General features: G+C 61.6%; 3 protein-coding genes across 11 annotated transcripts in view; 1 reads left to right on the top strand and 2 right to left on the bottom strand.

Annotated features, from left to right (window-relative positions):
- The window catches only part of MAX (MYC associated factor X), a 5,987-nt gene extending 2,580 nt beyond the window's left edge, over window positions 1–3,407 (bottom strand). Inside the window, exons 1-3 of one of the 2 annotated variants that reach the window (XM_068148233.1) lie at window positions 3,285–3,407; window positions 3,035–3,061; window positions 1,308–1,415 (exon numbers count right to left, since the gene is read on the bottom strand). In XM_068148233.1, the coding sequence (XP_068004334.1) occupies window positions 1,308–1,415; window positions 3,035–3,061; window positions 3,285–3,320 (171 nt within the window). In that variant the 5' untranslated portion in view covers window positions 3,321–3,407. The remainder of the gene's footprint in view (window positions 1–1,307; window positions 1,416–3,034; window positions 3,062–3,284) is intronic. The other variant, XM_068148232.1, reaches the window with a different exon arrangement.
- LOC137445985 (aldehyde dehydrogenase family 3 member B1-like) lies at window positions 3,095–25,505 on the top strand. 5 transcript variants are annotated; one of them, XM_068148211.1, is made up of 12 exons: window positions 3,095–3,114; window positions 10,062–10,252; window positions 14,738–14,880; window positions 15,504–15,666; window positions 19,223–19,333; window positions 19,469–19,589; window positions 19,720–19,805; window positions 19,984–20,065; window positions 21,100–21,486; window positions 22,544–22,710; window positions 23,348–23,447; window positions 24,932–25,505. In XM_068148211.1, exons 3-12 carry the CDS (start codon window positions 14,780–14,782, stop codon window positions 25,123–25,125), a joined length of 1,512 nt encoding a protein of 503 aa, XP_068004312.1. In that variant the 5' UTR covers window positions 3,095–3,114; window positions 10,062–10,252; window positions 14,738–14,779; the 3' UTR covers window positions 25,126–25,505. The 5 variants fall into 5 exon arrangements, with proteins under 5 accessions (XP_068004312.1, XP_068004311.1, XP_068004310.1 ...); XM_068148210.1 differs by lacking the exon at window positions 3,095–3,114 and adding an exon at window positions 4,455–4,541; XM_068148209.1 differs by lacking the exon at window positions 3,095–3,114 and adding an exon at window positions 4,542–4,631.
- Window positions 3,643–11,978, bottom strand: UNC93B1 (unc-93 homolog B1, TLR signaling regulator). Of its 4 annotated transcripts, none has more exons than XM_068148204.1 (12): window positions 11,907–11,978; window positions 10,647–10,738; window positions 10,411–10,552; window positions 10,143–10,296; window positions 9,110–9,271; window positions 8,026–8,155; window positions 7,839–7,932; window positions 7,038–7,162; window positions 6,727–6,909; window positions 5,752–6,025; window positions 4,783–4,901; window positions 3,643–4,682 (listed from the first exon to the last, which is right to left on the bottom strand). In XM_068148204.1, exons 2-12 carry the CDS (start codon window positions 10,731–10,733, stop codon window positions 4,389–4,391), a joined length of 1,764 nt encoding a protein of 587 aa, XP_068004305.1. In that variant the 5' UTR covers window positions 10,734–10,738; window positions 11,907–11,978; the 3' UTR covers window positions 3,643–4,388. The 4 variants fall into 4 exon arrangements, with proteins under 4 accessions (XP_068004305.1, XP_068004307.1, XP_068004306.1 ...); XM_068148206.1 differs by having other exon boundaries at window positions 10,647–10,751; window positions 11,907–11,950; XM_068148205.1 differs by lacking the exon at window positions 11,907–11,978 and adding an exon at window positions 11,355–11,478 and having other exon boundaries at window positions 10,647–10,751.

Raw genomic sequence — 25,505 nt, 5'->3', positions numbered from 1 at the left:
GTCATCAGGGGGTTGTTTTGGTGGGGTCTTCTTTTCCCCCTGGGCCAATGTCGCCAGGGGAAGCCAAACCCAGTTCGTGTCCCCAGCCCGGGGGGCAGAGCGCTGGGGAAAGGCCATTTTTGGACACTGAGAAGCAAAGTATCTGCCCCCCCTGCCCCCCCCCCCCCCCCCCCCCCCCCCCCCCAGGGAGAAGCCACCAACTGGCTGGAGAGGTGGGCACAAGCCAACCTCAGGAGGTTCAATAAGAGCAAGGGCAGGGTCCTGCAGCTGGGTGGAGGCAATCCCAGGCACAAATCCAGGCTGGGCAGGGACTGGCTGGAAAGCAGCCCTGAGGAGAGAGACTTGGGGGTGCTGGGGGAGGAGAAGCTCAACAGGAGCTCTCAGTGTGCACTTGCAGCCCACAAAGCCAATCAGATCCTGGGCTGCATCAGGAGAAGTGTGGCCAGCAGGATGAGGGAGGTGATTCTCCCCCTCTGCTCAGCCCTGGTGAGACCCCACCTGGAGTACTGCCTCCAGTTCTGGAGCCCCTATTGCAAGAGGGATGTGGAGGTGCTGGAAGGTGTCCAGAGCAGGGCCAGGAGGATAAGCTAGAGGGCTGGAGCTGCTCTGCTGTGAGGACAGACTGAAGGAGTTGGGGCTGTTCAGTCTGCAGAAGAGAAGGCTCCCAGGTGACCTCATTGTGGCCTTCCAGGATCTGAAGGGGGCTACAGGAAGGCTGGGGAAGGACTTCTCAGTATCTCAGGGAGTGATAGGACTAGGGGGGATGGAATGAAGCTGGAGGTGGGGAGATTCAGGCTGGAGGTGAGGAGGAAGTTCTTCACCATGAGAGTGGTGAAGCCCTGGAATGGGTTGTCCAGGGAGGTGGTTGGGGCCCTGTCCCTGGAGGTGTTTAAGCCCAGGCTGGATGAGGCTCTGGCCAGCCTGATCTAGTGTGGGCTGTCCCTGCCCATGGCAGGGGGGTTGGAACTAGATGATCCTTGTGGTCCCTTCCAACCCTGACTGATACTATGATACTAACTGAAGCACCACTATTCCCCCCTGGGTGGGTAGAAGGCGCCTGGAAGGATGCAGCTGGCTGAGGTGGAATCCCCTTTCTCCACCTTGCCCAAGACAGAGCCAGGGCCGGCAGCGCGCGGGCGGGGAGGGCTGGAGAGCACATCCTGCTCCCAGGAATGCTGCTCAGCAAGCCCTGTGGGCAGGGAACCACGGCTGAGCCCCAGGGCTGGAGGGCTCCCCCCCCCCCAGCCTTGCAGCAGGAGGGGTGGGTGGGCTCCCCAGCAGGCTGCCAGCACGCTCCACAAACTCACCTTCTCTCCCTGGAGGGAGGGGACGGAGTCCCGCAGGCTGTGGAAGCTGTCCTTGATGTGGTCCCTGCGCTTGCGCTCCAGAGCGTTGTGATGAGCACGTTTATCTGCCTGCCGTGCAGAAGGGGCAGTGTGAGGGGGCAGGTGGAACCGCAGAGGGGGAGCCCCACCACCCACCAGGCAGCCCTGACCCCCTCCCCTCTCGACCCCCTCAGCGCCCAGGAGCCAACTTGACAGCTGCTCGGTGGTGTCTCAGGCAGCTGCCTCGCGGAGAAGGCCAGGGCAGGAGGAACTGAAGTGGTGGTTCCTTTTTCCCCCCTCCAAACCCCAGGGTGGTAGCTTTGGAGCTGCTGGACCTCAAGGCCTCCTCCAGCCAGCTGTCAGCTGCGGGCAGGCTGCCTCCAGCTCCAGCAGGCTGCCTCCCTGCCGGCAGCACCGGGGCGAGGCCGTGGGCAGCAGCCTGCTCCTGGCGCTTTCGGTTTCCCTCTAGCCCAACCCCGGGGGTGGCTTCCTGCTGCTGGGGCTGTCCCACTCTAGGGCTAAAAATGGGGAGCAGGGGGGGCCCCAGCACAGGCCCAAGGGTGCCCTGCACGCCCTCCCCTCCCCTCCATTCCCAGGGCATGCCCCCCTCCCAACCCTCCTGCCCACCCTCTGCCACAATACATGGCCCCCTGTGTGTGTTTGTCCCTGCCCCCCCATGCATCCCCTTCCCAACCTCTTCCCTCAAAAGAAACACAGCCCCACACCTAACCCACCCCCAAAGCCCCTCCCCCGCATTTTCCTCCCCAAAACTCCCCAGCCCCACCTTTCCCCTCCTCTAAAGAGCCCCAGACCCACATATTCCACCCCCAAAACACACACCCCTCCAATGACCCAAATCCCCCTCCCTCCCCACAGCCCCCCACCAAAACAGGTCCCCCAGGAGTCACAAACCCCACAGGTGTCCCCAAGACCCCCAACCCCACAGGACCACCCCCCCCCCCCCAAGAGATGCAAGCCCCACAAGTATGTCACCCCCCCCAGAAAAAGCCCCAGTCCCACTCGTGTCCCCCCTAGTCCCACATCCCCCTCCAAACGCCCCCAGCCCCCCAGGACACCCCCTCTAAAGCACCCAAGCCTTACAGGTGTATCATGTGTGGCCCCCAGCAACCCCCCCCCCCAGCCCTACATGTCTGCCCTCTCCCAAGGGTCCCAACCCCACGGGTCCCCCTCCCCACCAGCCCCCCCCCAGGACACCCCCCAACAGCCATCCCCCTCTCCAAGAGACACAAACCGCACAGGTGTCCCAGCCCCATGGATGTCCCCCCTCCCCCAGCAAGTGACACAACCCCCGCCCCCAGCGTCCCCCCGCAAAGATCCCAGCCGCAAGGGACACCCCAACGCCCTCCCCCTCCTGAAAAGTCCCAGCCCCGCAGCCGTCCCCCCCCCCAACTAGGGGACACAAACCCCACCGCACAGCCCCAGCCCCCCACGCCCCCGAGCTTGCCCTCCCCCTCTCCCCCCCCCACGCAAGAGCCCCAACCCCACAGCACGCCCCGCGCCACCCTTTCCCCCTCCACACACCCATCCCGCAGGTCCCCCTCTCCCTCTGTCACGACCCTCCCCGTGTCACGACAGGACCCTCCCCCGACCCCCCCTCTTTCCCCCCACGTGCTCCCGGTACCGGCAAGGGGGGGGGGGTGGGGGTGTGAGTCTGTAAGGGGGGCCGGGGGCGGGCGGCAGCAACGTACCGCGGACTGAAACCTCGGCTGCTCCTCCTGAAAGGGGGGGACCGGGGCCGTCGGGGAGGAGGAAGAAGAGGAAGAGGAAGGTTTGTTTGTGTGGGGTTTTTTTTTTGGGGGGGGGGCACCGGGAGGCAGGCCCACGGTGAAGGAAGGGAAGGAAAGAAAGAAACCGAACGTCACCCCCCCGCCGCCCCAGCACCGTGGGGAAGCCGCGGGGGGGGAAAGGACTCTCCCGGGGATCCGATCCCTAACTCACGTCGCTCTCCACCTCGATGTCATCGTTATCGCTCATCGCTACCGGGGGCTGCCGGGGGTGAACCGCGGGCCGCGCCGCCACAACAACAGGCCGCAGCGCGCCTCCGCGGCGCGCCCCCGTGACGCCCTGCGGCGCGGGGCATCCTGGGGAATGTGGTCCGCGGGCGGAGGCGCCGCGGGGAGGGCGCTGGCGGCCGGGAACTGCGATTCCCGGCGTGCAACGCGCGCCGGCGCCGCTCGGCCCGGCAGCTGGGGTTGCCGTTTGTGCGCGGCGCGAGCCCCGCGCCTGCGTCTGCAGCCCGGCGTGGGGGGAGGTGAGAGGCGGAGGGAGGTGAGGCGGAGGGAGGCGAGGCGGAGGGTGGCGCAGGGAGAGGGTTTATTCGTTTGTGGGGGGAGTAAAAGGAGGGAGGGAGGTAGGTTGGTCGGTGTTGTGGGCCTGGTTTGGGGGTGCCGAGTGTCAGTCATTGGAGTGCTGGGGGTCTGTAGGTACGGCCTGGAGTGGGTTGTGGACCTACCTGAGGAGGCGGTGGGCCTGGTGGAGGGTCTGTGTACCCGCCGGAGGGGGCTGTGGGTCTCTCTGGGGGGCTGTGAGCCCTGTTTGGGGGTGCTTCGTATCAGTGTTGGCGGGCTGGGGGTCTGTCTGGGCTCTGAAGATGTGGTCTGAGGAGCCGTGGGCCTTCCTGAGGGGTCTGTGGGTCACTCTGGGAGGCTGGGGGTCTGGTTCTCTGGGTCTGTGGACCTGCCTGGAGGGCTTCCTGAGAGGCTGTGGGCCTGGTCTGGGGATGTTAGGGGTCTACCTGGCAGGCTTCCTGAGAACATGTGGGCCTGGTTTAGAGCCTGTGGGCCTGACCCAAGGGCTGCAAGCCTGGGCTGGGGGCTGAGAGTCTGCCCTGGGCATCAGAGGGGGGCTGTCGGTCTGGTCTGGGGGGATCTACTGCTCTGGCCAGTCTGGGAGGAGTTTGTGGTCCTGGTTTGAGGTCTGTGGACCTGCCTGAGGAAGCTTGTGCCCACTCCATTGAGAAACCACAGACCACCCCCACGCCCCCCCCCAGGTTCAGAGAGCGAGCAGAGCCCACCGCAGCCATGGGGCCGGACAGAAAGCTCTCTAATCCAGATGTTCCTCATCAGCGTTTGGCAGCTTGTCCCTGCCGGCGGCTTCTGCTGGGCGTTCATCACCATCATCATCATCATCACCATCACCATCCTTGGCGCCGTCCTCGGGCTCGGAGCCGGGCTCGTCGGAGTTGTCCTCCTCCAGGTAGCGGTAGCCGCGCACGGTGTGGCGCGGGCGCGGGATGCGGGGCAGGCGGTAGGCCACGTGCCGCCCCAGCTTGTGCTCCATCCCCAGGTAGGACCCCAGCGCCGCCCACAGCGTCAGCAGCATGATGGAGAGCTTGGCCTGGGTGAAGGGAAGGGAAGGGCGGCAGCAGGGGGGCTGTGACGCCGCAGCTCGGCGGTGGGACCACCCGCAGGGGAGGGGAGGGGACGGCGGCGCTCACCTTCATGGGCAGCCCCGACCACAGGTAGACGGTGAAGATGGCCACAGCTTGCCACCAGTGGTAGATGGTGAAGATGAAGTCTTGGCGCTCCTTGTCCTCGTACAGCATGCCCAGCAGGACTGTGGGGGGAAGAGAGAGGCTGGCAGTGTGCCCTTCGTGTGCCCACGTCCCCTCTCGGGGCGCTGTCAGCAGGACGCGGCTGCTGTGGGTCTGTCCCCCTCATTAGTGGGTCCAAGGAGCTGGGGACCACCGCCCTCTCCATGAGGAGAGGGAGCTGGGAACAGGGGACCCCCACCCTCTCCATGAGGAGAGGGAGCTGGGAACAGGGGATCACCATCCTCTCGATGAGGAGAGGGAGCTGGGAACAACCTGGCTGTGCCAGGGGATGCAAGGAGACAATGTGGCTATGCCAGCAGCTGTGAGGAGAGGAGCTGGGGACAAGCTGGCTGTGCTAGGGGATGCAAGGGGACAATGTGGCTATGCCAGGAGCTGTGAGGAGAGGAGCTGGGGACAACCTGGCTGTACCAGGGGATGCAAGGGGACAATGTGGCTATGCCAGCAGCTGTGAGGGGAGGAGCTGGGGACAACCTGGCTGTACCAGGGGATGCAAGGGGACAATGTGGCTATGCCAGCAGCTGTGAGGAGAGGAGCTGGGGACAACCTGGCTATGCTAAGGGACACGAGGAAGAGAGCTGGGGACAAGCTGGCTGTGCTAGGGGATGCAAGGGGACAATGTGGCTATGCCAGCAGCTGTGAGGAGAGGAGCTGGGGACAACCTGCCTGTGCTAGGGGGCGTGAGGAGAGGTGTTGGGAACAATCTGGCCATGCCAGGGTAGGTGAGAAAAGAAGCAAAGGAAAACCTGGCTGCTCCAAGGGACACGAGGGGACAACCTGGTGATGCCAGGGGACACGAGGAGAGGAGCTGGCTACCGCGAGGCCATGCCCAAGAGCCAAGTTCTGAGGACTCACTGCTGATGCCCGTCTTGTTGAGGGCACTGCCCATGCCCCAGAGCACGGCGATGGCGTAGAGCAGGGGTGCCTGGACGAGGTGGCGGGGCTCAGGTGCCCAGCAGAAGAGGGCCAGCAGGAGGGCAGTGTGGAGGAGGCCACCGGCCAGCAGCGGGACCTGGCGGCGCAGGCGCAGGGTGCAGAGCGCCAGGCTGGAGCACACCGACGCCGAGAAGCCGTAGGCCATGAGGAGATCTGCCAGCCTCTCCAGCCCCAGGGCACACACCCCATAGTTCTGTGGGGAGGACAAGCTTGGGGTCACCCAACCAGGATCACAGGCTGTTAGGGGTTGGAGTGACCCCCGAAGCTCATCGAGTCCAACCCCCCTGCCAGAGCAGGAGCACAGAACCCAGCACAGGGCACACAGGAACACATCCAGATGGGGCTTGGGAGGCTCCAGAGCAGGAGCACAGAACCCAGCACAGGGCACACAGGAACACATTCAGATGGGGCTTGGAAGGCTCCAGAGCAGGAGGCTCCACAACCTCTCTGGGCAGCCTGCTCCAGGGCTCTGTGACCCTCACAGTGAAGAAGTCCCTCCTCATGTTGAGGTGGAACCTCCTGTGCTGGAGTTTCCATCCATTGCCCCTTGGCCTATCCCAGGGTGCAGCTGAGCAGAGCCTGTCCCCTCCCTCCTGACCCCCAGCCCTCAGCTATTGATAAGCATTTATTAAATCCTCTCTCAGTCTTCTCCAGACTAAAAAGCCCCAAGGCTCTCAGCCTCTCCTCACAGGGCAGTGCTCCAGTCCCTTCCTTCATCATCCTGGTAGCTCCTTGTTGGACTCTCTCCAGCAGATCCCTGCTCCTCTTGAACTGGAGGGAGCCCAAAACCAGAGGCAATATTCCAGGTGAGGCCTCACCAGGGCAGAGTAGAGAGGGGAGAGGAGAGGAGAGTTGTCCCACCTCTGTCCCCCCCACTAGCAGCATCCCCCTTACCAAGGTGAAGCCAGTGCAGACGAAGAGCACCTCGAAGCCGCTGTAGATGAAGAAGGGGAGGAGGTGGCGCAGGCGATAGTCTCTCATGTGCTTGAAGGGCAGCTGGAAGATGTTCCCCCAGCCGATGCTGCGCAGGTCGATCTCCTCCGTGGGTCGATAGGCCGAGCCGCACAGCACCAGCACCTGCCCGTGCCAGGGCGACCAGCGGTGAGGGAGGCACCAGCGGCCCGCCCCGGTCCCTCCCCGGCCCGCCCCGGTCCCGCCCCGATCCATCCCCGGTCCCTCCCCGGCCCAGCCACCAGAGCCCTCACCAGCAGCATGGCGAGGAAGGCAGCTGCCATCAGGGCGCTCTCCACGATGATGAGGTTGACGCTGCGAGGAAGGCTCTGAAGGACTGTCTTGTTGAAGCCAGCCAAGGTGCCATGGCTCAGGGTACCTGCCCAGGGCACAGGCCACACCTCAGTGCCAAGCTAAGGGAGCGTGGTCTGGGTGACTGCTCCCACAGCTTCCTGCATCCCCCACCTAAACACAGGCTTTGACCTGCTGCCACCTGTGCCCATCCTCAATACCCAGACCCAACCTAAGCTCCTCTCCTATGGAGACAGACTGAGGGAGTTGGGGCTGCTCAGTCTGGAGAGGAGAAGGCTCCCAGGAGACCTTCTTGTGGCCTTCCAGGATCTGCAGGGGGCTGCAGGAAAGCTGGGGAGGGACTTGTGAGGGTGTCAGGGAGGGATAGGACTGGGGGAGGATGGAACAAAACTAGAAGTGGGGAGATTGAGATTGGCTGTGAGGAAGAAGTTGTTCCCCATGAGGGTGGTGAGAGCCTGGGACAGGTTGCCCAGGGAGGTGGTGGAAGCCTCATTAGTGGGTCCAAGGAGCTGAGGACCACCACCCAGGGAGCTGGGGACCACCCTGGAGGTGTTTGCAGCCAGGCTGGAGGTGGCTGTGAGCAACCTGCTGTGGTGTGAGGTGTCCCTGGGCATGGCAGGGGGGTTGGAACTGGCTGAGCCTTGAGGTCCCTTCCAACCCTGCCAATTCTATGGTTGTAACCAGCACCCTGCCTCCCTCCCAGCACTCCTGATGCCACGCTGTGCCCGTGCCCCCCTGCTCACCGCAGTGCTTGACCCCAGCCAGCGTGTGGTTGTGCTGGTAGAGGTAGCTGTTGAGGAAGAAGACCATGGGCATCTGCGCGCAGACGAAGCTCAGCTGCAAGGGGGAGAACCCAGGCTTGGAGGGGAGCTTCAGGACAGCAGCTGTGCCCTCCCCATCCCCATGCCATGCCCCACCACCAGCACTCACGTGGAAGCAGGCATAGAAGACAGTCTGGAAGATGATGATGTAGGTGTTGGAGGCGCCCCGCGGTGCTCGCTCCTGCTCCTGGCCCTGCTCCTCTTTGTAGCTGACGTACTCGTAGTACTTCTGTGCCATCCTAAGGGGGTGTGCTGGGGTGAAATGAACACCCCCCAAGCCCCTCCCTCCCTCCCTCCCAGCATTAGCCTTGCCAGCCCAGCCCAGTTGGAAGCAAATGAGAGCTGTGTTGACAAGCAGAACTACAGTCTCCAAGGGGATGCAATGAATCTGCACAGAACAGAGAGGAGTTAACAGTATGCACAGGGAAGAGTCTGGAGCGTAAGTGTGATGAGCAGCAGCTGGGGGAGCTGGGGTGGTGTAGCCTGGAGAGGAGGAGGAGGCTGGGGGGAGACCTCATTGCTCTCAACACCCTGGAAGGAAGTTGTAGTGGGATGGGATGGGATGGAATAGGATAGAATAGGATAGAATGGAAGGGGAGAGAAGAGAAGAGGAGAGAAGAGAGGAGAGAGGAGAGAAGAGAGGAGAGAAGAGAGAAAAGAGAAAAGAGAAGAGAAGAGAAAGAGAAGATAAAAGAGAAGAGAAAGAGAAGAGTGAAGAGAAGGGAAGGAATGGAATGGAATGGAATCAACCAGGTTGGAAAAGACCTCAGAGCTCATCAAGTCCAACCTATCATCCAACACCATCTAACCAACTAAACCATGGCACCAAGTGCCTCATCCAGGCTCTTCTAGTGATGGTGACTCCACCACCTCCCTGGGCAGCACATTCCAGTGGCCAATCTCTCTTGCTTTGGGAACTGGATGATCCTTGAGGTCCCTTCCCAGCCTGACCATCCTATGATTCTATCTGTGGCTACCTCTCCAGTGGCAGTGTTTAGGGGGAGCTTTATCTCCCTTTTCACACCCAGCAGGGATTTGTTTCTATTGTACTACTTCTTCTGCTCGAGGTCTGTGGGGAAGTTTTAATGGCAGAGCCTAAAACTACCACAAGTGGCAGGGTGGCTCAGTTGGGCCACCCCTTCTGACCACCCAAACCACCTCTTTCTCTTCCCCCTCAACCCAAAGCTGCTTACCTGGTGATGTAGTTGCCTGTGGAAGCCCAGAGGGGCACGATGGCCACCCCGATGGCCACGGCGGAGGGCACCAGGGTGTAGTAGCGCTCCCAGTAGTTGCTGGAGACGAAGAGGGCATAGATGCCAACTGCCAGGAACATGGCCCACTTGGTGCCAAAGAACCTGCCATGGGGAGGTGGAGAATTGCAGGGTTAACCAGGTTGGAAAAGACCTCAGAGATCATCCAGTCCAACCTATCACCCAGCGCCATCTGATCAACTCAACCATGGCACCAAGCAGCCCATCCAGGCTGGTTTGAAACACCTGCAGGCATGGGGACTCCACCACCTCCCTGGGCAGCACATCCCAATGGCCAATCTGTCTTTGTGTGGAGAACTTTCTCCTCACCTCCAGCCTAAACCTCCCCTGGCACAGCTTGAGACTGTGGCCTCTTGTTCTGGGGCTGCTTGCCTGAGAGAAGAGACCAACCCCCACCTGGCTACAACTTCCCTTCAGGTAGTTGTAGACAGCAAGAAGGTCTCCCCTGAGCCTCCTCTTCTCCAGGCTGAGCAACCCCAGCTCCCTCAGCCTCTCCTCACAGGGCTGTGCTCCAGACCCCTCCCCAGCTTTGTTGCCCTTCTCTGGACACCTTCCAGCAGCTCAACATCTTTCTTGAATTGAGGAGCCCAGAACTGGACACAGGACTCAAGGTGTGGCCTGAGCAGTGCTGAGCACAGGGCAGAATGACCTCCCTGCTCCTGCTGGCCACACTGCTCCTGCTGCAGGCCAGGATGGCTTCTTGGCCCCCTGGGCACACTGCTGGCTCGTGTTCAACCAGCTGCCTCTCTGCCTGGCTGCTCTCCATCCACTCTGTCCCCAGCCCATGTAGGGCTGCCTGGGGTTGTTGTGGGCAGTGTGTAGAACCCTTAGAGGTTTCCAAGCTGATGCCCTTGCCCTGTGCCCACCCCTCCAGCCCGGCCAGGTCCCCGTGCCCAGCAGGCGGCCCCGGCGTGCCCCCAGGGCTGAGGAGAGGCCGGCGGCGGCGCGGTGCTACCGGATGAGGACGGGTGTGTAGAGCAGTGCCACCACCGGGGTGACATTGATGCCCATCAGGACCTTGTGGTCGATGTCCTCCAGCTGGATGTTGCTGTACTTCACCTCCCGGTAAGTTTCATCGTAGTGCAGGATCAGCTGCATCTGCAGGAGGCCTTTTGGGGGCGGGGAGAGGGGAGGTCCAGGCTGTCACTCCCTTCACTCTTTGAATCCCCCACCCCCCACAGCCACAAGGAGGTGGTCTCCAAGGAGCAGGAGCAGGGCCGTACCCAGGTAGACAGCATAGGTGAGGGTGAGGGCCAGGCTGGCAGCCACCACGTTCTTCACCACCCCCAGGCGCTTGCGGCGGAAGTACTTCTGCTCCTCCTCCTCCTCGTTGTAGTCGGGGGGGGCACCCACAAAGTCGTCCAGCTGTGGGGGGAACCCCCACACCAAGCCCTGCTGTTAGCCCTGGGGATAGGGCACCCACCCAGCCCCCACGGGTGAGCACCACCCCGGGCCTCACCTGTGCCTCTGTCCCCTCGGCGCCCAGCCTGTCGCCGGGCTCCGGCTTGGCCGCGTCCTGCTGGCGGTTCAGCTCCTTCTCCATCATGGCCCCTAAAGAGGGGGGCTGGAGGGTGTCAGGGGTGGGGAGGTCGTGGTGGTGCCCCCAAGTCCTGCACCCGGGGGCCCAGCACCCCCAGACCTTCCTCCCAGGGGTCTTGTACCCCCAAACTCTGCACCCTTGAGTCTTGTACCCCCAGATCCTGCACCCATGTCCAGCACCCCCAGACCTTCCATCCAGGGGTCTTGTACCCCTCCAACCCCTGCATCTATGTGTTGTGTACCCCCAGATCCTGCACCCATGGGCCCAGCACCCCCAGACCTTCCACCCAGGGTCTTGTACCCCCAAACTCTGCACCCTGGAACCCAGCACCCCCAAAACCTGCACCCATGTCCTGCACCCCCCGCATCTTTATGCCCTGCACCCAGCACCCCCGGACCCTGCATCCACGTGCCCTGCACCCTCAAACCTTGCACCCTTATGCCCTGCACCCAGCGCCCCCGGACCCTGCATCCACGTGCCCTGCACCCTCAAACCTTGCACCCTTATGCCCTGCACCCAGCGCCCCCGGACCCTGCATCCACGTGCCCTGCACCCTCAAACCTCGCACCCTTGTGCCCTGCACCCAGCGCCCCCGGACCCCGCAGCCCTATCCTGCCCCCTCAGCACCTTGCTTCCTTGTTCTGTGCACTTTGCACCCCCGGTCCTCACTCGACGCCCCCCCAGCCCCTGCTCCCGGGTACCGGAGCCGCTGGGGGCGGGGCGGTGCCGCTTCCTCTTTCGAACGGGGCGGGACGGGACGGGACGGGAGGGGGCGGTTAAAGCAACCGCTTAAAGGGACCGCTCCTGCCCGCCCCCTGCCCCAGGACCCCCCCCCGGCCCAGCACCCTGACCCCGCTGCAACACATCCTCACCCCCACCCTCCCCAACAGCACCCAAACAGCACCCTGACCCCCCCCACCACAGCACCCATGTCACCCCAAACTGCACAGCACCCTGCCCCCAAACTGCACAGCCCCCAGACCTGCACAGCCCCCATGTCTGCCCCCACCCCATAACCCCACCCCCCCCGGAGCACCCATTCTGCACATCATCCTGAACCCCCTGCACAGCACCCAGGCACCCCAAGCTGCACAGCACCCAGGCACCCCTGCCTCCACAGCACTCATCCTGAACAGCACCCTGACCCCCCCCTTCCACAGCACCCACCCCCCAACTCACCTCAGTCCCTCCCAGTCCCCCCCAGTGCTCCCACCAGGCCCTGCCGTGGCTGCCCCGTGGTGCTGCCTGCCTGCTGCTCTCGCTTCCCCTTCCTGGCCCTGGGGGATGGGGGCTGAGGGGGAGGTGTGGGACTGCTCTGGGGAGCGGGGGGGTGGGGGTGGCAGGAGCCCAAAACCCTCCTGGAGAGGTCAGGTAGGTGCTAGGGTGACATGGTGGTGATACTGGGGTGCTGGTGCCCCAGGGCAGGGTGGGGACCTAAGGTCACAAGGAGCTGAGGCAGGATCTGGCCCAGCAGGATTCTTGAGCTGCAGCCAGCACCATGTCCGGAGGGTGCTGAGCCCCTGCCCCTGGGGTGGCAGGGGGGACATAGTGGGGGACAGCCAAGGCACATGGCAGTGGCACACAGAGTGTGGCCCCAGGGTCCCACCTCAGCCTGGGGAAGGTGAAGAGGAGTCAGCCTGGGGAGGCAAAGGGCCCTTCTTGGGGGTGCTGATTTGTGCTCCAAACCTCAGCCAGGGGGGGTGGTGAGGGCAGGCTGGGGCTGTAACCACCCCCAGGGCAGATCTGGGGGTCCCCCCCACCCAGGTCTGCAGGCACCTCCAGCCCAATGACAGCAGTGGGGAGCTGGGCTCCCAGTTTTCCCCATCCCCAGGGGCTGTGGGTGGGAGTCTCTCTCCAGTTGTGTCCTCAAAATGGGGTGGGGGACACCAGTACCCCCCCCAGCAAGCCCACTCGGGGTCCTGCTCTGTGGCAGTGAGGGGACATGTGGCATCTGCTGTGGCAACAGGGGCTGTCTGGGGACAGCTGTGCCCCCCCTTAAAGCCAGGGCTGACTCCTGGGGGTGCCTTGGGCATCACAGGTGCCAATTTGGGGTGGTGCCAGGCAGGGCAAAGCTGTTCCCCCTTCCCTAGGGGGGCTGCTGTGGGTGCCCAGGGTGGGGTGTGGGGCAGGGCTGTGGCCTTTCCTGTTGACTAAGAGCAGTAATTTGGGGTGGGTGGGGAGCTGGTGGCCAAGGCTGGGTGTGAGGTGAGCTTGAGGGCTCAGCTGCTTGGCACTGGGGCAGCCCTACGGACAAGGTAGGGGATCTGGGGGGGTCCCTGTAGGTCAGGGTGGCCCTGAGGAGCAGGTTGAGAGGGTCTCTGGGGGGGTCTCCATGGATCAGGGTGGTCAAGAGGAGCAGGGGCAGGGGGTGTCTTGGGTGTCCCCATGAGTCAGGGTTCATGGTGCTGGTTTGGTGGCTGTGGGTGGTTCTCCATGGGGGAAGTCCCATCCCATGCCATCCCATCCCATGCCCATCCCACCCCATGCCATCCCATCCCATCCCACCCCATGTCATGCCATCCCATCCCATGCCATCCCACCCCATCCCACCCCATCCCATCCCATCCCATCCCCATCCCACCCCACCCCACCTGCCAGCCCCATGGAGGCGGGGCATAATCCTGCCCACCCCTGGCCATGGGGCTCAGCCACCAGCCCCACAGCATTTAGGAGGAGCCCCTGAGCCTCAGCAGCACCAGCCTGGCCCTCTGCTCCTTTGGCCACCACCCAGAACCCCCCAGGTAGGGCTTTGGGGCCTGCTCCTGATCCTGGCCCTGTGCCTGGGCTTGCCTTCACAGGGGGAGGCTGTGGGGTGCTGGGTGGCTTCCCTTCAGGAGGGGTGGGTGTGGAGAGGGGAAGGGGGTCCCATGGGTCACCTGAAGATCCTGCCCCACAGCTGGATCCTTGGGGATGTGATGGATCAGCCTGGGCTGCTGCCCCACAGCTGGATCCTTGGGGATGTGATGGATCAGCCTGGGCTGCTGCCCCACACCTGGATCCTTGGGGATGTGATGGATCAGCCTGGGCTGCTGCCCCACACCTGGATCCTTGGGGATGTGATGGATCAGCCTGGGCTGCTGCCCCACAGCTGGATCCTTGGGGATGTGATGGATCAGCCTGGGCTGCTGCCCCACAGCTGGATCCTTGGGGCTCTGATGGATCAGCCTGGGCTGCTGCCCCACAGCTGGATCCTTGGGGATGTGATGGATCAGCCTGGGCTGCTGCCCCACACCTGGGTCCTTGGGCATCCCCATGCATCATCTGGAGGTCCTGCCCCACACCAGGGTCCCCGGGGATCCCCATGGGTCACCCTGCCCCGCTCTGGGCTTCCTGCGGTGCCCCTGGGGGTGAGCAAGCAGCCCGAGCACGTCCATGGCTGGAGGCTGGTGGCTGTGCCAGGGCACGGGAAGGGCCTGGGAATCCCAAACATCCCCGGCCGGGGCTGAGCAGGGCCTCTGACAGCCACACAGGGCTGAGTCACTCCCCGGCCAGCACAGCCCTGAGCCACGAAGCCGCCTCGGAAGCTGCCAGAGGCAGGGAGGCAGCTCGGGGAAGCTGCCAGGGGCAGGGAGGCAGCTCGGGGAAGCTGCCAGGGGCAGGGAGGCAGCTCGGGGAAGCTGCCAGGGGCAGGGAGGCAGCTCGGGGAAGCTGGCAGGGGCAGGGAGGCAGCTCGGGGAAGCTGGCAGGGGCAGGGAGGCAGCTCGGGGAAGCTGGCAGGGGCAGGGAGGCAGCTCGGGGAAGCTGGCAGGGGCAGGGAGACAGCTCGGGGAAGCTGCCAGGGGCAGGGAGACAGCTCAGGGAAGCTGGCAGGGGCAGGGAGGCAGCTCGGGGAAGCTGCCAGGGCAGGGAGACAGCTCGGGGAAGCTGGCAGGGGCAGGGAGGCAGCTCGGGGAAGCTGGCAGGGGCAGGGGGACAGCTCGGGACACCTGCCGGCGGCTCTCGGCGGGGAGGTGACATCCCCGGCGCTTCCAGCCGGCCCTGCTGTGACCAGGGCTGTCTCTGTCCCCAAGGCCACCACGCTGGACAGCGGCAGCTCCGTGGCACAGCTCAGCATGCAGCAGTCCTTCGAGCCCCCCGGGGAGCACCTGCAGTGCTACGCCGCCGGCAGCACCGCCGGGAGTGGTGGGAAGGGAGCCGTCTGCAGTCCTGTGTGGTGAGTAAGGGGCTGAGGACGGTGGCAGAAGGGAGAGGGGAGAGGCTTGGGGCGAAGGGGGTGGGCAGAGGGCGAGGTGGCAGTGCCGGGGTCCCTGCCTTGGTGCTGCTGGGGGACAAGGTTGGGGTCCATGGGCCTGAGGGAGGGGATGGAGCATTGCTGGGGATGGTGCTGGGCTGCAGCTCTTGGGTCCAGCTCCAGCTGGGAGTGCCCAGCTTGAGCCCAGCTCAGGAGTGAGGGCTCCAGGCTCATTTCCCAGAGAATATGGGGAGCTCCAGCTTGATGCTGGGCCAGGGGGGGACACGGGGCTGGGGAGGGGGATACAGGGCTGGGGAGGGGACACAGAGCTGGTGTAGGACACGGGACCGGGGAGGGACATGGGGCTGGGGTGAGACATGGGGCTGGGGGGGGACATGGGGCTGGGGAGGGATACAGAGCTGGCGTGGGATACGGAGCCAGGGAGGGACATGGGGCTGGCGGGGGACATGGGGCCGGGGTGGGATATGGAGCCAGGGAGGGACACGGGGCTGGGGAGGGACACAGGGCTGGGATGTGTTGCTCCTCAGAGGGAGGGTGGGGAGCTGGGATGGGGCCAGGGTCCCTCTGACAGCCCTGCCCCGCAGTGGGCACCCCTATGCCGGGCTGGTGAGCCACCTGAGGACCAGCTGGCTCTCGGGGAGGACGCGGCCCATGGAGTATCGTGTGGCCCAGCTGGAGGCCCTGGGACGCTTCCTGGATGACAAGAAGGAGGAGATCCTGGAGGCCACTGCCTCAGACATGGGCAAGGTGAGAGGGGCACAGGGGCTGGCTGCCAAGGCCTCATCTTTAGAGCCTTTTGTACCCCTTTGTTTGGGTCTTTGTGACCTCCTGGGTGCAGGTGTTGGGGCTTTCCTCACGGGGGTCCTGCATCCCACTTGAGGTGCTCCAGGGCTGGTGTGGAGCAGCCATAGGTGCTGGGGCCGTGCTGCTGGGCAGGCTGGGTGCCACTCACCCCATTCCCAGGGCATTTAAACTGGGCAAAGTGCATGGTGGGAGCCTTGATGTCACTGAGCTTCACTCTCTGCCTCCACCCCACCTCTGGTGGCTTTTGAGGGGGCTGCCCTGGGGTTCTCTTCTGTCCCACCTGGGATGTACTGATGTTAAGCAACATGCAGGACTTGCACATTCCTCTTGGGTGCTGCTCAGGATGGCTCACCAGTCTGGCAGGGACTGGTTTGGCTGTCACAGTGATGAGCAGGGAAATGGACATAGCTCTGGGTATTACTGGTCTGCTGAGGAAGTGGGAGCATCCCCATCATGGCTGGGTCTAGCAGCCTCAGCTCTCATCTTCTCTGCCCAGCTGCTTCAGGTCCCTTCTTCTCTCCCTTTCCCCCTGCTTCTTCTCTCCCTTTCCCCCTGCTTCTTCTCTCCCTTTCCCCCTGCTTCTTCTCTCCCTTTCCCCCTGCTTCTTCTCTCCCTTTCCCCCTGCTTCTTCTCTCCCTTTCCCCCTGCTTCTTCTCTCCCTTTCCCCCTGCTTCTTCTCTCCCTTTCCCCCTGCTTCTTCTCTCCCTTTCCCCCTGCTTCTTCTCTCCATTCCCCCCTGCTTCTTCTCTCCCTTTCCCCCTGCTTGATGTGCCTTAGTAAATGTTCTCATAGTGTCTAGCACAGCAGAACTGGTCTTAACTGGTGGTGGTGGCACTCAAGGACAAGAGTGATGGTACAGGACTGGGAGGAGTGGCTGGCACCCATCAGGCTCTGCTGCCATTCAGTGAGACTTGGCCAGGCTGGAGAGGTGAGGGAGGGAAACCTCATGGAGTTCTAGCAGGGCAAGTGGAGAGTCCTGCACACGGGGAGGAACAACCTCCTGCAGCAGTACAAGGGAGAGGTGGCCTGCTGGGAAGCAGCTGTCAGGAGAGGGTTCTGGCAGTGCTGGTGGGCAACAGGTAGCCCAAGTGCCAGCAATGTGTTCTTTGTGGCCAAGAAAGATGGTGTCCTGGGGGTATGAAGAAGAGTGTGGCCAGCAGGGCAAGGGAGGTTCTCCTCTGCCTTGTCTCTGTCCTGGTGAGGCCACAGCTGCAGTCCTGGCTCCAGTTCTGGGCTGCCCAGTTCCAGAGAGCCTGGGCACTGATGGAGAGAGTCCAGGGGAGGCTCTGAAGGTGCTAAGGGGCCTGGAGCAGCTCTGTGAGCAGCAAAGGCTGAGAGCCCTGGGGCTGTGGAACCTGCAGAAGAGCAGCCCCAGAGGGCAGCTGAGCAATGCTCAGCAAGAGCTAAAGGAGCTGTGGGGGGCAAGAGGCTGGGGCCAGCCTCTGCTGAGTGGTGCCCAGGGCCAGGCCAAGGGGCAGAGGGCACCAAGTGTCAGGCAGGAGGTTGCCTCTGAAGCTGAGGAGAAAGTTGTTTGGGGTGAGGGTGCTGGAGGCCTGGAGCAGGCTGCCCAGAGAGGTTGTGGAGTGTCCTTGTGTGGAGAGCTTGCAACCCCCCCTGGGCACTGTGCTGCTGGGCAGGGTGCTGTGGGTGCCCTGCTGGGGCAGGGGGCTGGGGCTGGCTGAGCTCCAGAGGTTCCAACCACCCCCATGTGACTTTGGTGTATCTCTGGGTGTCTCAGCACAGCAGCTCATTCCCTCAGATCTGTCTTTCAGCATCCTGACATCTCCCAAGGCCTCTAATTGCCTTGTTTGTTGGAGGTGAGAGCCTTCTTCAGCCAGGGGTTGATAGGCATCAGTGCTCAAGGTGTGTCCTTCATCTCTGCTAATTGGGGGCAATTAGAGGCAGTTGTCCAGTAACAGGCTTGTTATGCAGCCAGCCCTTCACGGTGAGGTGGACAATTTACCTGCACTTATGTATCTGAGGTGGGACCTCACCTCCGTGGCTCCCAGTTGCTCTCTGCTGATGAGTGAAGGCCCCTGCATGACTTCAGACTTAGTGTCTCCCGTCTTACAACCTTCCTGTCCCATCTAAACCCTTAATGGTCCATCTGCACCAGCAATTTCCTCATCCTCCTGGTGATGCAATTCTCAGCTGGGGCCAAGAGCGGCCCCGTTGCTTCATCAGGACATCCAAAGTGATGAGCCCTCAGGTCCAGGAGCAGCTCAGCCTCCTGGCAGGTTGCTTGAGAGGTGTTGGAGACCTGAAGGTATCTTGTTGCTTCATCAGGACATCCAAAGTGATGAGCCCTCAGGTCCAGGAACAACTCAAGCCTCCTGGCAGGATGCTTGAGAGGTGTTGGAGACCTGAAGGTCTCTCGTTGCTTCATCAGGACATCCAGAGTGATGAGCCTTCAGGTCCAGGAGCAGCTCAGCCTCCTGGCAGGATGCTTGATTGGTGTGAGGGGCCAGAAGGTCTCTTGAACAGGGCTTGGTGGTGGAGCCTGGGAGTCAGTCACCAACCTTTCCACCCCTAAAGAGATGTTTTGGAGCAGTGATGGAGGAAGGCTCCCACCTAGAGATGCTGTTGGGTTGGAGAAGACCAAAGGACATTGTGGTGGATAGTGTCAGCTTCATAAACACAGCTTCACCTCACAGTGCTTTGTTCCTCCTGCTCTCCAGGGTGATGGAGGGACTTTCCTGAGCCCTCTGGGCATGGTGGGCTTCTCTTGGGCTCCCTCATCCACCTTGATGTGCTCCAGGTGTTGAGCACAGAGTTCTCTCTGAGTTCTCTTCTTGTGTCTTCACACTTCTCCTGCAAGAAGAGTCCTGTGGCAGTGGTGTTCCATCAACTCCTTCCTGCCTTTCCCTGAACAAAGCAAGGTCTTGAGTTCAACTCTGGGATGGAGCTCAGGGCTTTGCTTCTAGCTTGTGTGTCCAGGTGGTTGGACACACACCACTAGAGGGGCACTGTCCCATCACTGGTGGTAGTTTGACACCAGTAGCAGCTTGCTTTCTAGCTCCTGGAGCTCAGGTGATGCTGCTTGGTCCCCCCTTGGCTTGGGGCTGTGTGGCCAGCTGTGGAGCTTACAGATGCTGAGCTCAGGAAGGTCAAATGTGGTGAAGGTGTTCAGTGATTCTTCATGGAATCATTGAATCACAGAATGGGTTTGGTTGGAGAAGACCTTGAAGATCATGGAGCCCAACCCTTAACCCAGCACTGCCAGGGCACCACTAAACCATGGCCCTTAGCACCTCATCTCCATGGCTTTGAACCCTTTCTAGAGATGGGGACTCCACCACTGCTCTGGGCAGCCTGGGCCAGGCCTTGACAGCCCTCAAGGGCAAGAAATTGTTCCTCATGTCCAATTAAACCTCCCCTGGGGTAACATGATCTTCTGCTTTAAGAAGGGGGGGGGGGGGGGGGGGGGAGAGAAGAAATGTCTCCTGCAGGAGATGGGTTGGGTTTGGGGTGATGTTGACATGGTGGTGTCTGTCCCCAGCCATGCTTTGAGGCTTTCTTCAGTGAGATCCTCCTCTGCAAGAACGAGCTCCACCAGACCCTCAACAACTTGGGCCAGTGGATGAAGGATGAGCACGTGGGCAAGAATCTGGTAAGGAGGGAGAGGATGGGGGAGTGGGGAAAGGAGCCACCTGCCATGCAGAGCTGGGTGGGATGATGGCATTGAAGATGGTGGTGGAGGTTTGGAGCTGTCCTGCAGTGACCTGGCGTGGTGGGTGTCCTGCAGGTGACCCAGCTGGACTCGGCCTTCATCCGCAAGGAGCCCTACGGGGTGGTGCTCATCATTGGGCCCTGGAACTACCCCATCCACCTCCTCCTGGTGCCCCTCATTGGGGCCATCGCTGCTGGTGAGCCAAACCCAACCCCAGGGCAATGCCAGGCACCAGGGAGGGCACCACCTTGTTCCCTGGCTGGGGTGCCAGCAGAGCTGGTTGTCACCGTGTCGCTGTTCTGGTGTCCTCTTGGTGTGCCCTGCAGGGAACTGTGTCATTGTCAAACCCTCTGAGATCAGCAAGAACACTGAGAGGCTTGTGGCTGAATCACTGAGCTGCTACTTGGACAATGTAAGAAGCTCTTCCTCTCCTTGTCCCAACCCTTGCCTTGACCACACCATCCCTGGGTTCAGGTGCTGCCTTCCCTTCTTCCTTCACCCTCAGCCCATGTCCAGACACCCAGCAGCCCAGGATGCTCTTGGTGGGGGCAGAGGCAGATGTTGAGAGGTGGACTCTTCTTTTGTCACAGGACTGCTATGCTGTGGTGACAGGTGGTGTGCAGGAGACCACCAAACTGCTGGAGAACAAGTTTGACTTCATCTTCTTCACTGGTAGGTCCTGAGGGCTAAAAGCAGAGCCCTACCTGGGGTTTGTGCAAGGAGGAAGAGGGACACCCAGTCCATCAACATGAAGTGGTGGGCAGCCTGCCAGCAGGACTCCATCCCTGTGCTCCAAGAGGGCAGGGATTGTGTTTGGCCTCTGTTGAAGAACCCAGGGGCTGTGTGTCTGAGGGTCTGGTGGGACTGTGAGGTTCACTAAAGCTAAGTTCTAGGTCATGCATCTGGGTCACAACAAGCCCACGAAGGCTCCAGGCTGGGGGCAGAGTGGCTGGAGACTGCCTGGTGGAAAAGGACCTAGGGGGGTTGGTGACAGCAGCTGGAGATGAGCCAGGGGGTGCCCAGGTGGCCAAGAAGGCCACCAGCAGCCTGGCCTGGATCAGCAGGAGTGTGGCCAGCAGGAGCAGGGCAGGGATTGTCCCCTGGGCTGGGCACTGCTGAGGCCACAGCTGGAATCCTGGGGTCAGTCTTGGGCCTCTCACTCCCAGAAGGATATTGAGGAGCTGGAGCAGGGCCAGAGCAGGGCAAAAAAGCTGGGGAAGGGTCTGGAGAAGAGGGCTGGGGAGGAGCAGCTGAGGGAGCTGGGGGTGTTGAGCCTGGAGAAGAGGAGGCTGAGGGGAGACCTTCTGGCTCTCTGCAGCTCCCTGCAAGGGGTTGGACTCTTCTCCCAAGAAACAAGCAGCAGGACAAGAGGGAATGGCCTCAAGTTGCCCCAGGGGAGGTTTAAGTTGGACATGAAGAACAGTTTCTTCATGGAAAGGGTTGTCAAGGCCTGGCCCAGGCCAGTGGTAGACTCCCCATCCCTGGAGGGGTTTCCAAGCCCTGGAGCTGTGGTGCTGAGGGCCAGGGCTTGGTGGTGCCCTGGCAGTGCTGGGTGGAGGCTTGGAGTCCACGATCTCAAAGCTCTCTTCCAACCCCAACCTCGAGCACTCCACGGCTCCGCGGCCGGATGCCTTTCCCCTGGCTCAGCAGGGGGAGCCCCAGGCCGCAGCCTTGCCTCACGCCGCCGCTGTTGCGCCGCTCCTCAGGCAGCCCCGCGGTGGGCAGGGTGGTGATGAGCGCTGCTGCCAGGCACCTGACGCCGGTGACGCTGGAGCTGGGGGGCAAGAACCCCTGCTACGTGTCCGACAGCTGCCACGTGCAGAACGCCGCTCGGCGCCTGGCCTGGGGACGCTTCTTCAACGCCGGCCAGACCTGCATCGCGCCGGACTACGTCCTCTGCAGCCTGGAGATGCAGGAGAAGCTGATGCCGGCCCTGCGGGAGGCCATCGCCGAGTTTTTCGGCCCCAACCCTCAGGAGTCCCCGGACTTCGGCCGCATCGTGGGGGACAAGCAGTTCCGCCGCGTGCGGGCGCTGCTGGGCAGCGGCAGGGTGGCCATGGGAGGCCAGACGGACGAGGAGGAGCGCTACATCGGTGAGCAGGGCGCTCGGCGGGGGCCTGGCCCGCCACTGGTGGCTTCTTCCCTGGCTGGTGTGCTGCCAGGACCCTCTTCCAACTGGATGGGCTGCTTGGTGCCACGCTTTAGTTGATTAGATGCTGTTGGGTGCTAGGTTGGACTTGATGATCTCTGAGGTCTTTTCCAACCTGGTTAACTCCTGTTCTGTTCTGTTCTGTTCCCTGCTCTGCTCTTCCCTGCTCTGCTTTTCCCTGCTCTGCTCTTCCCTGCTCTGCTCTTCCCTGCTCTGCTCTTCCCTGCTCTGCTCTTCCCTGCTCTGCTCTTCCCTGCTCTGCTCTTCCCTGCTCTGCTCTTCCCTGCTCTGCTCTTCTATCCTATCCTATCCTATCCTATCCTATCCTATCCTATCCTATCCTATCCTATCCTATCCTATCCTATCCTATCCTATCCTATCCTATCCTATCCTATCCGGCAGCCCAGGGAGGTGGGGAGGCGTTCAAGAAATGTGTGGCTGTGGCACTTGGCCTTGTGGTGGTGTTCAGAGAAGGGCAACAAGGCTGGGGAGGGCTCTGGAGCACAAGGCTGGGGAGGAGTCTGAAGCACAAGCCCTATGAAGAGCAGCTGAGGGAGCTGGGGGTGTTTCACCTGGAGAAGAGGAGGCTCAGGGGAGACCTTCTTGCTCTCTGCAACTCCCTGAAGGGAGGTTGTAGCCAGGAGGGGGTTGGTCTCTTCTCCCAGGCAGCCAGCACCAGAACAAGAGGACACAGTCTCAGGCTGTGCAGGGGGAAGCTTAGGCTTGAGCTTAGAAAGAAGTTCTTCACAGACAGAGAGATTGGCCATTGGGCTGGGCTGCCCAGGGAGGTGATGGAGTTGAGGTCCCTGGAGGTGTTTCAGAAGAGGCTGGAGGAGGCACTCGGTGCCAGGGTCTGGTTGGTCAGTAAGGGTTGGGTGATGGGTTGGACTTGATGATCTTCTGAGGTCTCTTCCAGCCTGGCTGACTCTGTGTGACTCTGAGTTTTGGGTTGATGGTTGGACTCAGGGATCTCAGAGGTGCAATTCTGTGATTCTCCACAGCTCCCACGGTGCTTGCAGATGTGCTGCCCTCAGACCCAATCATGCAGGAGGAGGTCTTTGGGCCCATCCTGCCCATTGTAGTTGTGGCCAACATGGACGAAGCCATCGACTTCATCAACGCCCGGCCGCGGCCCCTGGCCGTCTACGCCTTCTCCTCTGACAGCAAGGTACCTGAGGGTCAGGGGCCAGGAGAAGGGGCTGAGGGAAATCAGAGAATCATCAGCTGGTTTGGATTGAAGGGGCCTTGAAAGGTCCATCTTGTCCAGTCAGCAGGGACAGCCCCAACCACAGCAGGTTGCTCAGAGCCCCAGACAACCTGACCTGCAATGCTGCCAGGGCTGGGGCAGCTCCCAGCTCTCTGGGCATCGTGTGCCACCACATGCCCACCTTGTGTCCACCACTTTTTAGGGTGCCAGGTAATGATAGGACAATGGAACAAAACTAGAAATGGGCAGATTCAGATTGGCTGTGAGGAAGAAGTCCTTCCCCATGAGGGTGGTGAGAGCCTGGCACAGGTTGCCCAGGGAGGTGGTGGAAGCCTCATCCCTGGAGGTGTTTGCAGCCAGGCTGGAGGTGGCTGTGAGCAGCCTGCTGTAGTGTGAGGTGTCCCTGCCCATGGCAGGGGGCTTGGAACTGGCTGAGCCTTGAGGTCCCTTCCAACCCTGACAATTCTGTGATCCTCTGCCTGCTCTGATGGCCTTTGGAGAGCATAGGGACAATGGATGAGCTGGGTCATGTTTGACAAGGACTGCCCATGGAACCAGGGTCTAAGACTCATCTCCACCTTCTCTCCTTCCCTCCCAGGTGGTGAACCAGGTCCTGGAGAGGACCAGCAGCGGTGGCTTCTGTGGCAACGACACCCTGATGCACTTAACGTTGACCTCGCTGCCCTTTGGTGGCATTGGTAGGTCCAACCCCCAACCCACCTGCCTCATCCACACTGCCCATGTTGAGGAAGGGTCTCAGGGGAGACAGGGCACCCAGGTGCCACTCTGGGTCCAGAGGGCTCCATGGCCTGTAGGGAAATCCTTCTGCACCAGGTAGGACACCACCAGGAGCCCTTTGCTGTGCTGCACCAGGGCTGAGCTCTTGGGGTTCCTGCTGAGCACGTGTGAGGACTCTTCTCTCCATGTTTGCCATCCCAAGCACAGTGTTCTATGTGCCCATGGAAACAGCCTCTTTACTAGGTAGAGCATCTTGGATGTGGCCACCAGACCTTCCTGTCCCCATGCAGTGCCTCTGTAGGGTGCTGGGAACCTGCAGCACTTGGTCATTTCCATGGTGTCTCTGAGCAGCAGGGGCTCCATGAGTGGATGCTGGGCCAAGGCTGGGTTCCTGCCTGCTCAGGTTTAGCTAGGAGCTCCTCAACTCTGCCCTCTTTGGTCTGCTCCTCATCTGGTGGCACATCCAACGTGCTGTCCTTCTAGGGTCACTCAACATGCTGGGTGGGAGCCCTTAAGCTCACTCAGGAGAAGGCTTCTCCAGTCTTTCTGCCTTTTAGGACTAAATAGTTACAGCAAAACACTTGGAAACATCTGGAGAACCTGCTAATGATGACCTGGAGATCCTCCTGGGGAAAGAGGAGGAGTTTCTGCTCTCCAGGGGCTATCCCAAGTGGCCACTTGTGGCTCAGGGGACAATTCTTGGTGGTTCTCATACTGTACCTTCTCCTGATGGCAATGACTCAGATCAAACCCCACCTCATGTGATCAAGTGAAGCAATTTCCTAACAGCAGAAGGGGCTGAAGCCATTGGGGTGAGATGGTGCTCACCAAAGCTTCCACAGCAGCTTGAGGGTGGAGTCACAGAGCTACTAACCACAATCTGCAACCACAGGAATCAGGAGAACCTTGGTTGCCAGCATGGTTCCAACTTTTAAGAGCACCAGGAATAAGGTGACTGTAGAAGGAACCATGCTGGGAGCTCCTAACCACAGCTAGATGTGGTGGAGCACCACAGAGGTCACAGGGGGAGAAAACTGAGCCTTGGAGACGCAGCCAAGCTTATGCAGAGCAGTAGAAATGGTATGCTTGGACCTCTCCCAGGAAGAAGGTGACCATCATAGGGACCCTGCTGGTGGCTCCAAGCCATGGGTGGATGTGGTGGAGCACCAGAGAGGGAAATGGAGCCTCACAGACCCAGCAATGCTTGTGTAGCTAGACACAGACCAACCATAAGGATGTCCTTGGACCTTCTGGATCAGTCCCTGTAGAGCTGGAAGAGGCCCAGGGAAAGGTGAGGCCCAGGGAAAGGTGAGGCCTCCTCCACCCCGTCTCGGTTGCTCGGCAGCAGGGGAATTTGCATAAGGAAGACATCCTTGTTTTCATTGATAAGGGCAGGAGCAAAGGTCTCTGGAGATGAAGTTTGGACCTGTGCTGTGTCTTACAGGGAACAGTGGCCTGGGGAAGTACCATGGCAAGTTCACCTTCGACACCTTCAGCCACCAGCGTGGCTGCCTGCACCGCAACATGGGGCTGGAGGCCCTCAACAGCCCACGGTACCCTCCCTACAGCCAGCAGAAGCTGGGGCTGGTGACAGCCACCTTTGAGATCAAGCGCAGGGGCATGTGCACCATCCTCTGAAGGCCTCCTGCCCCCCTCCTGGGCTTGGGGAGAGGGAGAACTTCTGCCTGGGTCCCTTCCCGAGGAGCAGGTCCAGCCTGTGTCTGCTCCTGACCCCCCGCTGCCGCCTTGCTGCGCGCCGGATGGTGAGGGATGGACATCACCGCCCTGCCTCCTGCTCTGCTGCCTCTCCTCTGGACCATCTGCTGGGACACAGCTGGAATGGCAAAACAATTCTTCTTACCCTCACCTAGTCCTTCTTCTGCCAGCAGAGAAATGGTCCCCAGGAGGCTGGGGACCAGCAGTCAGTCCCATCTCCTGTCAGATGGACCTTTCCTTCTGGACAAACCTCACTCTCCTTCCTCCGTGTAACTCTGCCTGTAGTAAAGACTTTGCATTCA

Source organism: Melanerpes formicivorus, unplaced genomic scaffold (genome assembly GCF_026170545.1).
Source record: "Melanerpes formicivorus ecotype bairdi unplaced genomic scaffold, bMelFor1.0.p_v2 SCAF_16, whole genome shotgun sequence".
In the NCBI taxonomy this organism is placed as follows: domain Eukaryota; kingdom Metazoa; phylum Chordata; class Aves; order Piciformes; family Picidae; genus Melanerpes; species Melanerpes formicivorus.
Note: the sequence above shows the minus strand (reverse complement) of the source record. Positions and strands in the feature narration are given on the sequence as shown.

Coding starts and splice junctions, on each gene's coding strand:
- UNC93B1 (XM_068148204.1), bottom strand. CDS start 10,733: ATGATGGAGAAGGAGCTGAACCGCCAGCAGGACGCGGCCAAGCCGGAG. Junction 6,910..7,037: donor CCTTCCTCGCCATGCTGCTG/GTGAGGGCTCTG, acceptor TGGCACGGGCAG/GTGCTGGTGCTGTGCGGCTC. Junction 4,683..4,782: donor GGTCGGGGCTGCCCATGAAG/GTGAGCGCCGCC, acceptor CCCTTCACCCAG/GCCAAGCTCTCCATCATGCT.
- LOC137445985 (XM_068148211.1), top strand. CDS start 14,780: ATGCAGCAGTCCTTCGAGCCCCCCGGGGAGCACCTGCAGTGCTACGCC. Junction 15,667..19,222: donor CTGCCTCAGACATGGGCAAG/GTGAGAGGGGCA, acceptor GTCTGTCCCCAG/CCATGCTTTGAGGCTTTCTT. Junction 20,066..21,099: donor TGACTTCATCTTCTTCACTG/GTAGGTCCTGAG, acceptor GCCGCTCCTCAG/GCAGCCCCGCGGTGGGCAGG.